At 39.5% G+C, this 18,701-nt stretch overlaps 1 protein-coding gene across 2 annotated transcripts in view; it reads right to left on the bottom strand.

Annotated features, from left to right (window-relative positions):
• The window catches only part of LOC148030486 (uncharacterized), a 51,314-nt gene extending 34,745 nt beyond the window's left edge, over positions 1-16,569 (bottom strand). The window contains exons 1-5 of one of the 2 annotated variants that reach the window (XM_087686819.1): positions 16,394-16,569; positions 15,784-15,847; positions 15,568-15,663; positions 15,418-15,485; positions 4,918-5,020 (exon numbers count right to left, since the gene is read on the bottom strand). In XM_087686819.1, coding sequence (XP_087542945.1) covers positions 4,918-5,020; positions 15,418-15,485; positions 15,568-15,663; positions 15,784-15,847; positions 16,394-16,485 — 423 coding nt within the window. In that variant the 5' untranslated portion in view covers positions 16,486-16,569. The remainder of the gene's footprint in view (positions 1-4,917; positions 5,021-15,417; positions 15,486-15,567; positions 15,664-15,783; positions 15,848-16,393) is intronic. The other variant, XM_087686817.1, reaches the window with a different exon arrangement.
• Between the last annotated feature and the right edge of the window lie 2,132 nt (positions 16,570-18,701).

The raw sequence follows: 18,701 nt of genomic DNA on the forward strand, positions 1-18,701 counted from the left end.
ATGTCTCTAATTTCATGAATTATGGTTGATATGTATGTATGTATGTATGTATGTATGTATGTATGTACATACATATATACATATGTATACACAAATATATATACATACATACATACATATATATATACATGCATACATATATATACATACATGCATACATATATATATACACAAATATACATACATACATACGTGTGTGTGTGTGTGTGTGTGTGTGTGTGTGTGTGTGTGTGTGTGTGTGGGCGCCGTTCCCTCTGTTCCTGTTCCTTAACTTTGGGCATTTCCCCCATTCCCCGTTCTTGGTAACTATGAATGAAACTATGAAACTGGACAATCCTTTTAGGAGTATGTGGTAATGACCTAACTTAACACTACTTGCAGCAAGCAACAAATTCGTATAAGCTGAAATGGAATTGTTTCTGATTAATCTTGGACATTGGACACCTGGTTGGCCCCAATAATTAGCACCTCTTGCAGAATTTATTTAGCTCCTATTAGAATTAGATAAAGTTCACACTAACATTTTACAATCTCCTTTACTATCCAATATCTTTGCTACCAAAAGCGAACAAGCCTTGAAACCAATTTATTTAAGCCTTGGTTGGATTGGCTGCCGATTCACTCTTTGGATGATGAATTTTGCCCAAATCCAATGTTGACTAGCTCGCCTCTTGAAATTCACTAAAATGCCAAAATTTGAGTAACTAAATTTCAAGTACTAGGCCTCAATTTTTTAGCACTCTTTCCATGGTGGCTAGTAAATCCTAATTTCTATTGTAAGTTGGGGTTAAGCAACAAAAAAAATTCAATTGCACCCTCCTAGAACCAAATTTGGCTGAGATCTCTTGAGTGAACCTGTATATTGGCCAAGAGAATAGAGAGGAAGCTCGAAAAAGAGAAATTTCATCTCCAAAATTGGCTGAAATTCAATGTTGCCCTACTGTGAATAGCTAGTTGACTGCACCAAACTTACATTGGAGTCCAAAATTCAATCCCCAATCACTGAGATGATCGATCTTGCTATCATAGGCCTCTAGGAGACCTTGATCAGTTGTCGCCTACCTCTATGCACTCTCCAATGGCTGGAACAACCTCCAAAGTAGGCACCTGCAGCATTTGGTCTCTCTCTTGCTCCCTTCAGCTCTTAGAATGCTAGAATACGGTTCAACTAGCCTTCAATAGCCTTTTCCCCTCTTGCATGGGAAAGTTTTGCAAACTAGCAACCTTCTACATACATTTTTCACAATTTTCAGCAGAATTAAGTTAAATCTTAGAACATTAATTCTGAACATTATTTTAATTACTAATTCTTGCTCAAAACAATAATTGTGCCAACCAACAATTAAATTGGCCAGGCTAATTTATCATCCAAGCAATCTTGAGCATTTATTAGCCCCTAAGCCAACATTGATTAATTAATTAATGTCTAGTTCCTAATGCCAACACTCACATTGATGGCTAATAAAATATTCTAGGCCAAAATCTGTCATCAAGCACCATCTGACTATTGTAACTTATTACAAATTTTTACTTTGACACCTATTAACTTCTCAAGGTAATGGGCCTGTCACTGTGACTTAACTTACTTGCACAACACAGGCCCTCATATTTGCACATTTGATTAATAACTAATCAAGTGCTAAGCAAAGCACTAAAAATTCACATCCGTGTAACACATTTTGTTATCTATTCTTTGACTTTAGGCAAGAAGAGCTAACACCCGAAGTGCTAGTGGTGGGTGAATCACAACAGAATGCAGTATTTGATAGGTAGCACGTCGTTTTTTCCATGCATGTCATAGATCGCTTGGATTGTCAATTAATCACTACCTAACCACAACTAGACTAGTCAATTTTCTTCTTATATCATGCACACTCTCATCTCTTGCAAACAAGGTCTTTATGCATGAATACTCATTATTCTTCTTAATTAAAACCCTCTAGCTTACACAATTTCTCCTCTCTATCAATTTCTTGCATTTATCCTTTCCCTTATTTCATTGCCTTGTACACATATTGCAAGTACCCATAATCTTGATCCTTTATTCCCTTGCAAGCATTTGCCTACTCCCTCATGTTCGTCATTAGCACATAACCATGGCATTTTCATTGTGATGGCCTTGAGATACTCTCTCTCATTCATTAATACATCACTTCTCATTTGTAATCAAGTATTGTTGTGTATCGGAAACTCTTTCATTCTCATTCATTCTTTATTAATTAATCGCACAATTACTTCACACCATGGTCAACAAGATTGACAACTCATCGAAAAAATAGCCTGCCTTCTGGCAATGCTGGCAAAACCTATTCTTCTTAGATACATTCTGCCAATTCAAGTTTTGGCTAAACTGGAAATTACTTGCTCATCCCTAGTCTTTTGGATTGGGCATTGTTCTCGTCTTTCCCTATCTAGCTCTCACATGATAGCCATGTTCGCCCTATCTCTTGCTTTGATCTAGTCGGAAGCTCTCAAGTGATATTTGTACTCTGATTTGACTTTCTCCATCACATCAATCTCCATTCTAGTAGTGTGCATTCTATCAGCCACCCACACACATCTTGGGCATCTCTCTTCAAGAGGCTTTCTCTCGTCCTCAATGCCTCCTCTCTAAAAAAAAGAAGATCTCCTGAGGGGCATCATCTAAATCTATGGCTGCTCAACCATCTGAGAAAGGTTCACCTCCCCAAATGTCTCAAATGCTCTCTATGATCATTGTGTGGAAGTATGAAGGGGTATTCTAAAAGTACATGTCACAAACGTAGCTATTAACAGTTGTTTTAGCACACCAAACTTAAGGTCCAACCTTGATCGTAATGCAAAAATCATTGTAGTGCTGTATCATTGGATAGGTCTTTTCAAGAAGATTCTAGATTTAAAAACTTTGACAAACTATGATTTTATTCTCAAAAATGTTACCCTACCCCCATTTTGGACAAAAAAGCTTCCAACCAAGGAAACTAGCATGGGGGAGTCATGTCTATCTCATTTTGGCTCTTGAGCATGATTGCCATGATAGATTTTTTACAATCAGTGTGGACTCAAAGCACTACCACAAATGGGAGTTCATAGCTAGCATCATTGCTTGGTATATTTGGACTTCGCAAATGTAGCCATGCTATAGATTTGTATAGAGTCTCTCCAAAATTCACAAGGTCGTTCAAAGACAGGAAGAGAAGAGATGCTTTTCTCAGGATCTCAGATTCTTGTTGGATCGAATGTGCAGCTCAATGGACACAAAGTGAAGTAGAGAGTGAGAACAAGACTAAGCACACAGAAAAGCATGCAACAGTACCTTCCCTATCATGAGTCACAAGAATCTGAGTACAAGGTACAACCCTTAGGTCATATAGACCTTTTGTTAAGCCAAAAAAGATGCATTAAACATTAAATTTTCATTAGGTCTTTAAAGCAGCCCCAAAATCATTGATTACCAAAGTTTCTGGTTCCATAAGCCAAAACCGTAATTTGGGGGGGATCCACATCTATAAATAAGAAGCTGGCTAGCCATTTTTTTCATTCCTTTTTGCAAGTTCCAACCATCAGGCCACACCATCCAAGCCAACCTGTTTGCTGCTACATTTTCAGCCTGGTTGCTGATGTCAGCAGCTGCATTGCCTCTGCGTATGTTGCTGCTTGTGTTATCAGCATCTACTGCCTGGGAGCAGGCTGCACACTCTCTTCCTCCTGCTGAACAAAGTCCACAACAATCTACAGCCCCAGAAGTTCCTATTCCTGCCGCTGCCATGATCAACCAGGTGCTGGTACAGTTATATTTTTGTATAGTTTCTTTAACAGTTTCAAAACCAATTCACAAACCATATGATATTAATTGGAAAGCTACATCACCAACAGCAAACTGCCCAAAGTAGAACTGAATTTTCGCTGGAGAGAGGAATACCATACTGAGATGGGAAAGGGTCCACTCCCCAGTCAAAATCTTACTCGTATTTGGCTGCAATTGTACTGGAATTTTCCTACTAAGAATCAGAATATAGGTGTTTTCTTAAACTTTGACAGCATCCCTCCCCTTTGCACTTCTAGCTTTGGTTTCTATTGTACCTTGCAAGGCACGCAATTAGGTGCTTGTCACTTGTTTGGCAATGAATGTGAGTCTTTCATCGTTTCCTTGTTCATAGACCACAAAACCTGGAGCTCCACTCACATTTATGAAATTTCTCATTGCCTTTGTCTCCACACTTGGAAACCCCAGATGTTTTCAAACACCAGGACACAAGTTGTCAATGAGGCTTTTCCTCCTCCACACTAATTTATAACCAGAAGATTTCTGGCCAAAGGTCCAAAACACCAAAAGGGGTCTCCTTTATTGTTCTACTTATGATTCATTTGAATAGCCCCTGACCAAACCTAAGTTCAGCATCTAAATATCTTATAAGGTGCGTTGAAGACATCCAAGTTGACCATTAAGGCAGGATATAAGTGGGCCACTTATTTTTTCATATATGTAATTGAAGTAATGTATCCAAGAGCCTGTTTTGTATGTATAATGACTCTAAAATGTCAGGATGATATGAAACAAAATGATAGTAATGTATCCAAGAGCCTGTTTTGTATGTATAATGACTCTAAAATGTCAGGATGATATGAAACAAAATGATTTCAACTTCTGCAACAATACGCTGACATGAGCATTATGCTCCTGAAAAAATAGCGGTTCATCTTATGTCTTATATTGCAACTAATCACTGATTAGGCTATTTCATCTTGATTAGTGAATTGAAATTTGTCTGAGACAGTTGAGTCTCAATCATAAGAACTAGCTGAAAGCAGCAAACCGAACTAGAATGAAAATCAAAGCTGGCATAAATATCATCAAAGTCTTTTAGATGGATTTGGCCCAAAAACATAACAAAATTTCTTGAAAGTTTTAATGGCTTCCATAAAAGCAGGAATTACCTGCGTTAGCAAGTTGAAAACTTTCCCCTCATGTTCACAACGGCGTTCTAGTGCTGCAATGGCTAAATGTCCATAGTTGGGCTTGCAGTTTGCTGCTACAACCCTGAGCCTCATCAACCAAAAATATGACGACTCAGACTGTGGTGTGGCTAAGTATTAGAATTTTCTAGATTATAAAGAACCTGAAAAGGGAGGTGGTAACAAAGAACATGTTTGAAACACAGCTAAGGATCCATTTCAACACCATTCCACGGTGTGGAAACACTTAGCATGAACAATGAGCCAAACTAAATACAAAAGTCCGAACATCAACAAAGTAGCTGATATATTAACAATGAATTAAAATAGATCGATAAGAGTGAAGGATTCAATGATTGTGTTCTCCATCAATAAACAATGTGTCATGATTATCTTGGATGTATTATGGGTGCTGAATCATTGTACTTGTCAAGACCTTTTTTATTGATACCCATACTGTGTGGACAATTATGTATTTGGTGAAAGTCACCCAATGGGTGAATAATATTAGAATAATTAAACAAGATCCCTTGCTGTCCAATTCTTCGTGCACTTTTTCTATGAGTAATCTTTCACAATAATTTACTGTTTTACAAACATCAATGGTGCTGCATTCAATATCCATAATTCTAAATTTTTCTAACAAGTAGCATTTGAAACCTAGGAGAGAAGCAAGGTGATATTAATAAAAGAATGAAGAAGAAAGTCACCAACACTTCCAGCCAGCAATGTTGATTGAAGCAAGGTCAAGTGAATTGAAGGAATTCAGCCACGTTTGACCAGCCACATCAACAATGCAATGCCAATTGAAGAAAAGATGAACCAAACAATGTAGACAAAACAAAATGAATCAAGTGATGCACATTGAAGCTCATGTATGCAAGGCAAAGGTAGGCAATGTTGACAAGAGCATGATGGAGACAAGGTGAAGTCAATAGAAGGGCTATCCAAACCCATCCATCACATCTTGGTAGCAAGTTAACACACATTAGTCATGCATGGAGCCACAAGAACAGTTCAACACAGCCATCATGCCACATGATTATAGTTTTGTTAAATTTTTCCCTTTAATTCAACAACAATCAAAGTTCACTTGAACCCTATATACAATGGTCAAATATTGGGCAGCATGGTGCTTGGAAGGGTGATCAATTTAAAAGAGAGTCCATCTCTCAAAGCACACTAGGGGTTGGATCTTCCATCTCTGCTCCTAGCACTTTTTCTTTCTCCATCCCACCGTCTACCTACCCTCCATTCACTCCACCTCTTGGTGCATCCTTAGGGGGAATGCCACTGTACCTTCCACATACCCCCACTTTACCACATCCTTCCACTCTAGGATGGTTGTGATAGGAATCCCCCTCACTACCCCCAAACACTCACAAACCCTACACAACCTTTCAAACACAAGGATATCCATCCTCTACTTATGGACTGTCATCACACATTCCTTGGGTCACTCCTATGCCGGGATTTCCATCCATTGATCCCCGTGTCCCTATCCCTCCACCTTGGGCTCCACAAGTGGTTACCATGCCCCTACCCAGTCCACCCTTGCCCACATTTGGATCCACTATGCACACTTCTCGTATGCATGGTGGACACTCTGAGATTACTTCCCAAGTGTACTCTAAGATTACTTCCCAAGTGTACTCCGCTCCCCCATCTTATCCCCTTTATTCACCCTACCCCCATTACACACCTCTATCTCCTACCACTGGCACTCGTGTTACGACGACCAAGAATGCCTTCATGGATAAGACACGTTTTAATGTATGGAATTTCACCACTTGGTTGAATTTCATACAACAAGTGCTTGAATCTCAGGGACTTTGGAACCTTGTCATTGGTATCAAGCTGGACCCTCAATTAGCTCACCTTGATCACATCCATCAATGGAAAGCCCACAATGCCACAACCAATGTTGAGTTAATGCAGGTGTTGCTTCCTAAGTTCCACTCTCAATTACAGCATTTTCCCCTCACCTCTGAGCGTTGGAGTCATCTCATTGCCCACTATGCAGCTTCAAATCTCACTCGACGTATCAAATCTCAATTTTGAGCTTCAAGACTTTTCCATTAAGGAAAGGGACGATCTGAAAGTCAAGTTGACTGAGTATCAGCATTTACTAGCCAAGTTTGCCACTATTGGCTCCTTGAAGTTAGACGACAATTCTTCTTGAAAAAGTTGCCAAACAAATACTTCCATTTTATCCAACAAATTATCTCACTACTTAGATTGCCAACCTTCTACAAGTTTGAGTACTAGTTCTTGTGTTACACAAGGTTGCATGATCAAGTCCACAAGCAGTCCTAGGCAAGCCTAAACAAGGGTGACATCACTTCCTCCGACGGAACCAAAGAAACACGACCCCTTTGGCAACAAATTTCTAACAAAAATAGGTTTTGCACACACTCCCAAAGGTCGAGCCATATGGACGAGGAGTGTCGTACCAAGGCCCAGGGTCTTTCTTCTAGAAAACCACAACAAACTACTGCGACTGCCTCCACTCCGGTTGGCCAATCCAGTGGAGCTACACCTCTCGCTGCCACACCGTTTATGTCATCTACCCCAACGACTACTAGATATGTAGCATGCAGACAATCTCAGCTGCCTATCTCCTTCGCTACTCTTGAAGGATTGGTTGATTGGTCTACTAATGACTCATCTATTGCACTTTATACATCCATTTCTAGGACAACCGTTGCACCACCTTGCCATATGCAATGGTGGCCACACATTTAGCCTTTCCCTTTTTAGACTTTTGTTATACTTACATACTCATTGCATTGCACTTAGCTTTGCTTACTTTTATTTTCAGATTTATTTTTTGGAGTATCTCACTACTCACCTATATGCTTGCAATTTTTTTTTTCTCTTTTGCAGGGTTTTGTATTTCAATGTAGACCTAACATGCACGCTTGCACTAGTCCTTCTTGAGCTAGAGAAAGGAGATGTGTGTCATTTTTTCATGGCTCCATCTACTTGGAGTTTTGCTCTTCTACTAGCATGGAGGCTTCCCCTCCGCGGCAAATCATGCAGCATCTCTCTTGATGCTATCATGGCAATGACTTCTATCCTTGCTCTTCCAGTAGCGATACTTCATCATATTCATCCATATGGTTCTCAACACCACATGAAGACCAATATCTTCAGGCTCCACTTCCTTCTTCAACATCGACATCCAGGTTAAGAGGAGATTCCTACCCTTCTTGATATTCTATAGGTTTCAGCACTGGTCTTCAACATCAGCCTTCCCCCCTATTATACCTTCCCCTTTGCATTGCATGATTTCATCATCTTTGTACTAGGACACTTAGGCAAGTGAACAATATTTCCATGAGAAACACTCTCCAAGTGGCGGCACCTGCTATATGAGCATTCTTCAACATGTAGCATACTATGCATTCCATTGTGCAAAGCACCACTGGATGGATCCTAAGCTGTTTTCACAGGCGGAATATACCACCATCCTTCTCCACATTATACTTCATCACCTTTCCCTTATTTTATCGACATCCTCGAGTGGTAGGGTAAGCTTGTACTATTTTGTGATGTGTTGGATATACCATCCCTACTCCTATCTTTTGGGTCATTGTCACTTAATCGGCCGCCACCACTAAAATTCACTTTTCACCCAAAAAAAAAACATTCATTGGGGTTCCATTTACCTTTGTAGGGCTTGATAGGCCACTGGGTAGCCGACAAGCACCCTTTGTCCGATGCCCTATCCTCTCTAGGGTGACTACTTGGACTCCCTTGGTAAGGTAACCATTCCCTTTGTAGTCTTGGTAGGCCACTGGGCAACCAGCATACACCCTTTGTCCAATGCATCGGTTGCTTTTTGAGATGGAACATCCATTGCAGGCCTTCCCTTTAGACTCAGTTTTGGGCCTGAGAGGGGATGTTGAGCTAAAACACGCTTTATAACCAATGACCATTTTTAAACAATCCCAAAATACGCTTAATTAATGAAAAACGCAAATTTGATGTGTGGTTCGAGAGAGTTTTAGTGGTCCCCCAAAGCCCTAATTTTTTGGGGCACCCTTTAATATCCATAAATAGATAGGCTGCCTATCATTTAGTCTCATCCTTTTGTGTAGGTTTCTCACTCTACCATGCACCATCTGCTGTCTAGCCATCACTAACTGCAGCCCATCACTATCCAACCCTAGACTGGCCTGTTTTTAGCTATCACCCTGTTGTTTGAAGGTCTCCATTTAATGCATCATAATAGCACCTAATGAGCCTGCGTTTTCAACATCTAGTACCAAGTGACAAGCTGCTGCCATCTCTGCCACCAGTCGATTGTTGTAGTACCTACGTTTTTGTTGTCCATCAAGCCATCTACATCAGCAAACACCTCTCTTGTTTTCACCTGACAGTTCTCTATTTCGGTGCCTTTAGAATCTTTGCCTATTGAAACTCCACCATTAGTAAAAGAGGAGATTGCTTCACCATCAAATTCACCTATTGTATAGGTGTTGATGGATATTCCAAAGACTTCCGTAGAGGCAGAGCAGTGAGGGGAGTATCAATCTCCTCATTAGACGCATGGTACACTCCATGATTCAAGGATTGAGGGTGTCACTAAAGGAGTGGGAGCCACAAGATGGCTTGCAACGATCTCGAAGGAACCAGGCACACTTCATCAAGCTTGTTTATACCAACTATTGTTTGATGTCTCGCGCCATGCAAGATAGAGAACCTCTCTCCGTAAAGAAGGCTTTACAATCACAACATTGGAAGAAGGCTATGGAGCAAGAGTTGGATGCAATTGAGCAAAATGGCACTTGGGATATTGTGTCTCGGCCCACTCATAGAAAGGTGATTGGGGTCTTTAAGACCAAGTATTAAAGTGATGGTAATCTGGATAGGCATAAGGTGCAGCTCATTGCAAAGGGCTTCGCACAGTGGCCATGGCTTGATTTCCATGATACCTTTGTAGCTACAGCTTGAATAGTTACCATTAGGTCTATTCTTACCTTAGTCAGCCATAGGAGATAGCTAGTTTATCAACTTGATGTGAAGTTTGCTTTTCTTAATGGAGATTTGAAGGAGGAGATCTATGTTGAGCAACCTCCTAGATTTTCCTCATCCGATTTCAAGGTATACATGTTGAAGAAAGCCCTTTACAACCTCAAATAGGCTCCGCGTGCTTGGAATGAGAAGATAGACTCGTTCTTCCGAGGGAAGTTAGGATATCAACGTTCCTTTTCCGATCCCTAGTCATATATCCACACCTCAGCTGGAAAGCACACATTGTTCGTGCTTTATGTGGATGATCTCATCTTAACATGTGACCATGCCCAAAAGGTCAAGCAAACAAAGGAGGCACTACACAAGATGTTCGAAATGATAGATATGGGCCTTCTCTGCTTCTTTCGAGGTCATGAGTTTTGGTAGACTCCAAACGATATTTTCATCTCCCAATAGCAGTACGCGTAGGAACTTTTGACTATGTTTGAGATGGAGGGGTGTAAGGCTATTTCTACTCCAATGGATCCGAACTGGAAGGCTACAGCCCATGCAGATTCACCGGCAATGGATGCTACTAGCTACCAACAATTAATTGGGTCATTGATCTAGCTCCATAATACTCACATTGATTTGTGTTTTCCTGTAAGTTTGCTTATAGGGCTCATGAGTAAACCCAAGCTGGTTTATTGGCAGGCTACTATGAGGATTTTGCAATTCCTAAGGGGGACCCACAACCTAGGTATCTATTACCTAGCAAGTACAAGAGATTCAACCTTGGTTCTAAACTTCTACAAGACTCAACGCATTTGGATTAGGCTGAAGATGTTAACCACAAGTAGTCAACAACAATATTTTGCTTCACTTTGGGTGGAGATGCTGTCTCTTGGAGTAGCAACAAGCGGCCCACTATTGCCTTATCATCTACACAAGCGGAGTAACGAGCAGCATCTTCTGCCACATGTGAGACAATGTGGCTTCGGCAATCGTTAGGAGAGCTTGGTTGTCCTGAAACAGGTCCTACTACATTGCATTGCAACAATGAGAGTTGCATTGCAACAATGAGAGTTGCATTGTTTTAGCATGGAATCCCGTATTCCATGCTAGATTGAAGCACTTTGAGATACAGTACCATTTCATTTCAAGAGAAGATCTTGGATGAGACCATTGATGTGGTTTACTACAAGACGGAGGGCAACTTGGAAGATTTATTTACGAAGGCTCTTTCTCAAGCCATTCTTCAACAGCACTCTAGATCCCTGAGCCTTATGCCCAAGATCTGAGGGGGGGTGTTAGAGACTTATTAATCTCCTACATAGGCATTGTAAAGCTACTATTGTGCAATTAGTTCTCCCGGGCACAATTACACATTTCCTTTCTATCATGTCGAACAGTTCTATGCAGTCTACAAGCATTTATCAGCTTTGCTGAGCAGTCAAGCACGCTCAGCATGTTGCACAGGTTGCCACCTAGCAGCTGGCAGATTTGTGCAGTATTTTTCTCATTATTTTATTCAGCAATCGCAGTTTGGCAAAAGCCTGCCAATTTAAAGCTGGCCAACCTGTTTTATTGTATTTCTTTATGCCTATTTATAGGCAGCTAGCATAGGTCACCAGACTTGTCATTTTCAGGTGGGAGAGGTCGGATCACGGAGATACTTCAATAGCCTATTTGTATATCTTCCTTATTCGTTTCAGCATTCATTTACTGCAGATTTCTGCATTCTATTGTCTCTTTTCTCACTTTCTTTTCTCTCATGTTCATTGCCTTTCAGTCCTATCCATATGCTTCCACATTCGCTGCACTCTGACACCTCCTACACTCCCCCATCATCGAACACCTCCATATTCCCTCTTGTTTCGTTGTTGTTTTATAGAACAGCAGATCTGTAAATTCATTCCAGCACCTCCTTCTCAGCCTGTCTTCAACCCTCAATTTTATCTCCATTACTTTTACATTTCCATGGCTGTAATTTTCTAAATAATTGTCATATTGAGCTTTAAGTATTTGTTCTCTCCATTTCTTGAAATATTAAGTCTTGAAAACAAACGAATATTATAATTGTTAAGCGTACTACATTTTCTACATTGTTTGGGGTGTTTACACCAAAACAAGGAGGTGGGGTAGAAAAAGAGAGAACTAGTGATGCTTTTGGACAAAGATAGCAAAGCGAAAAGGCAAGGTGTGGTCAAGTCCAATTAAAGCTCGGGTAGGTCAACTAAGTAGTTCTCAAGCTCACATCAATCAAGTTAGTAGCATCATTTACATTACCTCAAGTAGGTTTAGGTCCTAACATAGGTTCCAATTCACCTCATGTACACTCAGCAACTTACACATCTCCACACATTGGAACCACTTTGACCCTTGGGTCCAACCATGCTAGGATTTCCAATTATGTACACTGCACTAACCCTGGAAACTCAAATACAAAGATTGCCTTCCTATGCCACAAAGCCCATTCCATCCATCACTTGGCCACTTGGTTTGCACAAATATTCTTTTCGAGTCGGCCTCAATACACCTGCTCAACAACTATCCTATCACTCATCCATTCCTAATGGATCCACCACACAAGGTATTCTTTTATATGGTGGGCACTTTGAGGCCATTTCTGGATTCTACTCCACACCTTCTCCTTATCCTTGTTTTAGTTTTCATATTCCTATTACTGCACTTAAGACTGCTTCTATAAAAAGAATTACTTCAAGGGGTCAAATTTCACCACTTACTCCAATCTTATACAATAGATTCTACAGTCCCATGGTCATTGGGAATCATTCAATAATTAGAACCACAACCTATTCTTGTTTGAACCCACCTTGTGAAACCAACCTTCCTTTTGAGATAGGATGGTAAATAACCTAATTTAACACTAATTATAGCAAGCATAAAATTTTAGTAAACTGAAAATGCACACTTTACCACTTTATTCTTGGACATTAAACACCTTGTTGGCCCCAAAACTTGCACCCCCTGCAGTATTTCTTTATCTTATATTGCGAATGAAAGAAGTACAACTAAGATCATCTAATCTTCTCAGCTAATCCAAGTCTCTTGTTGTCAAAACTGGCTAGCAAGCCTCCAAACCAATTTGCCCCTTCATTTGCTTGGGGATTGGCCTTCGCCTCGCTCCTTGAAAAACAAATTCAACCCCAAATGTGATATTGGTTGGCTTGCCTCTTGAATCTCCCTAAAATTCCTCAATTTTAACTGCTAGAATTCAAGTCCTAGATCCTCAATTCTCAACATGCATTCCGAGGTGGCTATCAAAACTCTAATTTATGCTATAAATTAGGGTTTACAATAGAGATTGATTGAAAGCTCTTCCTTTGATGACTCAAACTACTAGAAAATACAGAGATAACTTGAGAGATGATTGGGAGATGAGAGAAAATGTTATAGAGAGAGAAATTTCAATGTTTCATTGTAAGAAACACTAAAAAGCTATTGCTACTCTACTCAAACAACCATGGAAGCTATCACCTACAACTTAAGACCACCAGAAAGACTATTGCCCCCTCTTGTATCCTATCATCTATACTAGAAGAACCTTGGACTGCTGTAACCTACTCTTGGAGGCTCCAAATTGCTGTCACAGCTGTAGACATGATCCCTAGTGACTGCAAATCACATCAGCAACCTCTCTTTGCTATCTAACAGGCTCCTCCTCTCTCACAATGGCTAGAATAGACTCCACCAACCCCTAAAAACGTTTTCCCTACTTCTATGGGCAAGTTTTACCAAGTAGCAGCCTTCTAATCCCATTTTTTAGAATTATCTAGCTAAAAATTAATTTAATAATTATTCTAGTGCTTAGAAAATTAATTCAACTAGCCAATAATTAAATTAACTGGGCTCATTTGTCTTTCAAGTATTCCTCACCAGTTACTAGTCCTTAGACCAGCATTAATTATTTATTTAATGTCGAGTCTCTAATGTCACTATTGATATTAGTGGCCAATAAATTGGTCTAGGCCCAAATCTAACACCGACTGCAACCTAGTACTTATCAAGCATAACTTATTACAACTTTTGCCTTTAACACCCAGTCCATCCTCGAGATCCTTAGCCTATTATCATGAAATAACTACCATGTGTATTACATATGCCAAACAACCTTGCACATTTGATTAATAACTTAAAATGTTATCGGCAAGATTAAAGAACCTCAAAATTTCACATCCCTGTGACACCTTGAGCTAGTCCATCAATAGTAAACTCACTAAGTTTCACCTTCAATTACAGCATTTTCCACTTGCATCAGCCTACTCCGCTCATCTCACTAACCACTATATGGCTCAAAATCACACCTACGATATTATTTAGATCATGAGTTCTAAGAGTTTACCATAAAGGAAAGGGATGATCTGATGTTCAAGACAACCAAATATCGATGTTTATAGCTGAGTTTGCTACCACTGGCCCACCAAAGTCAAACAACGATCACATCACGTTATTTCTAAATAAGTTGCATTCTATATACTTCACTTTATACAACAAGTCATTTCATCACCCCAACTTGCTGGTCTTTTATGAATTAAGTGTCAACTCTTGCATTAGACACTATTGCATGATCAAGGTCACAAGAAGACTCCTCCTCTGCCCTATTTAGAAGGGGGTCTAGTTTCCTATTATTTAAAGATGCAATCAAGGGGTAGCAAAGACGTTAGTTGTTGTGCATGTTTGTATTCTTTCTCTGTAAACCCTACCATTTCCTCATGGAGAGAGCCCTAGCTCTTCTTCCATCTTTGGCGGTGAGAGGGTGTGTTTTCCCTCATCTACATTCAAGAATTGATTTGCCTTCTATTGTCTTCAGCATCAACATCCTTTTCTGTTTGTATCTATACATGGTCAACAATATCAAACTATCATTGCAAAGGTCAAGGATTAAGAAAGGGATGGCATACTTAGAAAGCCCACCATCAGGTGGGCTTGAGAGGAGAGAATTCAAGGATTGGTTTGCCTTCTATTGTCTTCAGCATCAACATCCTTTTCTGTTTGTATCTATACATGGTCAACACAATCAGACTATTGTTGCAAAGGTCAAGGATTAAGCAAGGGGTGGCATCCTTAGAAAGCCCACCATCAGCTGGGCTTAAGTGGAGAGACTTCTTTGTACACCACCCTAGCCAAGCTCTATTCATCTATCATCCATTCAGTTTGAGCACATTGGAAGCAGCTCCAAGTTGACTTGTGTCACCTCTAATAGCTCAAAACAAGTGTTCTTAACCCCTTCTACCACTCGAGAATGGCACCCTCTGCTTATCTGCACTCCCAGCCTTGTCTTCTGCCCTGGTCCACCCATACCACCTTGAGAGACCTTCTATATGTTTGATGTGGCTTCACCTACATTGTGAGCTCTCTTTCTACTTGAGCTCTACTATGGAGCTCATGAACTGAGTTATATAATTAACCAGACTTTTTTTAGCCACCCCCAAACAAAAACAGCACATCTAATGTACGTTTTATGAAAGATGATCCTAAGGGAGATGAATTGAATTTAACCTGCGATAATGGTAAAACTCCCAGACCAGAGATGGATCTGCTGCAAAAGCTTCTGGTGTGGCCAATTCCTTCAAAGATCACAAGTTACATGGAATGAATCGGGACTGGAAAAAGTCAAAAGGAAGATGCACGTAACATTGACTGATTTACCGTGGCACTCCAAGTACGCCAAAGTCCTCCTTCACCACGGAAAGTTGGGATCCCTGATTCGGCAGATATACCAGCACCTGTGAGAACTGTGATTTTCTGCACCATTAACATAGATACAATTCCAGTGGATCAAACAAATCGAGTAGCAACAAAATCCAAGTGATTAGCTGGTGATAAAGGCCGCCATTATCTAAAGTAATGTATAATGTTGAGTACCGATGCTTTGGAAAGTGCTGTTGAAAATGATGCAAGCTCCGACTCGTCCAAATGTGCCATCCCTCTAGAATTAAAATATAGGCAAATCAGAAGTTATAAATGTGCCATTTCTCCAGAATTGAAATAGAGATGATTCAAATAGAATACAAGTCTAGAGATAAAGGAAATTCAGAAATGACAAATGCGTCATTCATCTAGAGTGAAGAATCAAATGGAATGTCAAGTTGTGAGATCATGAGAATTCTACAACTGGAAGCCATCCCTGTAGAATGAAGAATCAAATCGAACGTCGAGTTAAAAGATTACAAAACTTCAGAATTTACAAACGCCAGCCATTTCTCCAGAATGAAGGAATAAATTGATTATGAAGGTTCAGACTTTAAAGGACTCTTCTCTCTCTTGGGGGAGGCTTTACAAACGTGAGATTCCTCTAGGGAATCAAAGGCACTCACAGGTTAAGGGATGATCGCAATTCAGAATTGTCAAGTGTGCCATGGCTATCGAATCGAAGCTCAAATGGTATTACAATCAAGAGATTGTTAAAATTCAGGATTTCAAGTCATACTACCAAGCACTGAGCCAAAACAAACAGTATTCACAGTTCCCTTACCGACAACGACCTCGCAGAGCAGGGCAGCGATGGCTTCCTGTTGACCACACACCAAACGATGGAAGGAGACCACGGAGAGCAAAGAGAACCATCAAGCTTGAGAGAGAATGTGAGTAATCATTTCACTAATGGAAGGCATAAGAGGCAACTGATCCTGATTGATTAAAATATGTAATTAATGAAAGGCATTGAGACAAATAATCATACTCATCTATTCTATATATCTAACTATGGCTGAGATTTAGGTTTGGTGATACCATCAAGAGTGGTGACCTTGGCCCTAAAGTATAACTCGAGTCAATTTAACTTGTGCTATCCTAGCATTGCAAAAAATTCATTTATTTGCAGTGAATTCTTAAAGATGTGTGCATTGGGTCAAGATGGTACATGCCTCTACATGTTATGTTCTCTGGTTCGATGCTGCATAAATAGTCAAGTTTTAGCTCAATTGAAGAAGAGATTCCTTTTAGCTCTTCCCAATTTGGATAAAAGAGAGTTTAAGAGCTACTAAAATCTACTCCCTCATCTCAGCTTAGCTTAATCTTTAAGACGATTATATGAATAGGTGTCCAATAAGGGAAAGAGGATGCCTTTAACACCTTTGTGTCCTTTATGCCCTTTTTTTGGAAATGTAGAGAGGTTAGAGGCCTATGGAAGTAAACGAAAATTGGGATGAGAACATCTCATTTTTCAAAGCATATCAACACTTTTTGATTATCAAGGGAAATTAGATGAAGGCATGGAATCTTATTAGGGCATTATCACTAGAGATGTTTAGAAATTTAGAAATGCTAGAGTTTTTGGAAGAGCGTTAGCTTATAAAAGCTTATTATAAAATAGAGAACGCTTTAAAAAGGAAATTGTAGTACCCTACAAAGGAGCTAGAAATATGTATCTTGTCTAGGATGTGATTTATAGGAAACTAGGCACAAGTGATAGCTTTACTTTAAAGCATTTGTCTTTACTAGCTAATTTTATGATGTTGCCTTTGTTGGTGGCTTTTGGTTGCTTACATCTTGGGATGATGAATACATATTTATTAATATATGCCACATTGTTTTAAAATATTTATATAAGTAGTGTCCAAAAGTATAAAAATCTACTAGACACATATTCATTATTCCTATTAAGTTTGAGTAAAAAAGATTATGATGTCCTTTGCAAGTTGGTCTTTCTCTAGAGTAAACAACATCATCCAACTTTGACATTCTAGAAATTATGGCTCTTCATAATGATTGAGTACAATGAGGCTCTCAATGATAATTGAGTGCAGTGAGGCAAGGACAAGACTCAAGAGTGCATGTCGTACATGGTCAAGCTACTACCATCACCACGAGATCTTATGCTTCCATGTGCCTAATCACCACTTAATTAGTTGTGTGCAACAAGAATGTTGCATGACGTTGTCAAGACAATGGAAGAATCCACTTTCAATGTCTAGCAATAGTGTGAGTTGTCATGATGCTCTAATACTCTGAGGCATTTTGATAAGGGCTTATTTGATCAATCATCTTTGTAGCCTAGCTTCCTCTGTGGACCACTTAAGGAGACCTTTTTCTCATACCTACACTATATCAATGGTTGGCTCAATATAGTGTGATGTTAGCCTCAAGCAATTATATGGACAATTATATACTATTCATTTTCTTTTCTCATGGCTATTAAAAAATCAACCTTGATGAAGCGTTGGTCTTGCATTAAGCAAGCATAATGAAAGCAATAATATTTTGCACATTGGTAGAAAGAGGTATTGTTACATAAAGTATCTTAACAATCAAAGGGCAACACGAGCAATACTAGAACCTTGAGACAAGAGCCAAAATAAATGAATTAACTAAGGATTAAATGCACCCAAGGAATCATAGTATGGAACCTAAGTAAGACACATTGAAACAAACAAGGAGTGTTAGCCTAGGCTTTGGATATCATATTTAGATATGGCATTAGCAGTATGTATTAGCCTTAGTCTTTTATGGTTCATTTAGTTTGCAATGTAAATGGACTTAAAATGCCATGAGAACAATAATTAATATTATTGCAATAGGCATGGCTTGAAATAGGGCATTGTTCTCCTTTGTCTTGCTAATCACAAACTGTATGTATCATGATGCTGATGAGAGATTCACAGAAATATACCATTTGATAGATTGCATCTTGTTTTTGTGTCTTGCTTCTTGAGCATTCTATGCCTTTTGTCTATTCAATGTTGTCATAAATGTTATGTATTCTCTTTCTCATGTTCTATACAATATTTCTTGATTATGTATTCTACCTAGACTAAGGGATATACCACTTTGCAATCTTGCCT

The sequence above is a fragment of the Lygodium microphyllum genome, chromosome 10 (assembly GCF_053477565.2).
Source record: "Lygodium microphyllum isolate KBCC chromosome 10, Lygodium_microphyllum_v1.1.10, whole genome shotgun sequence".
Taxonomy (NCBI): domain Eukaryota; kingdom Viridiplantae; phylum Streptophyta; class Polypodiopsida; order Schizaeales; family Lygodiaceae; genus Lygodium; species Lygodium microphyllum.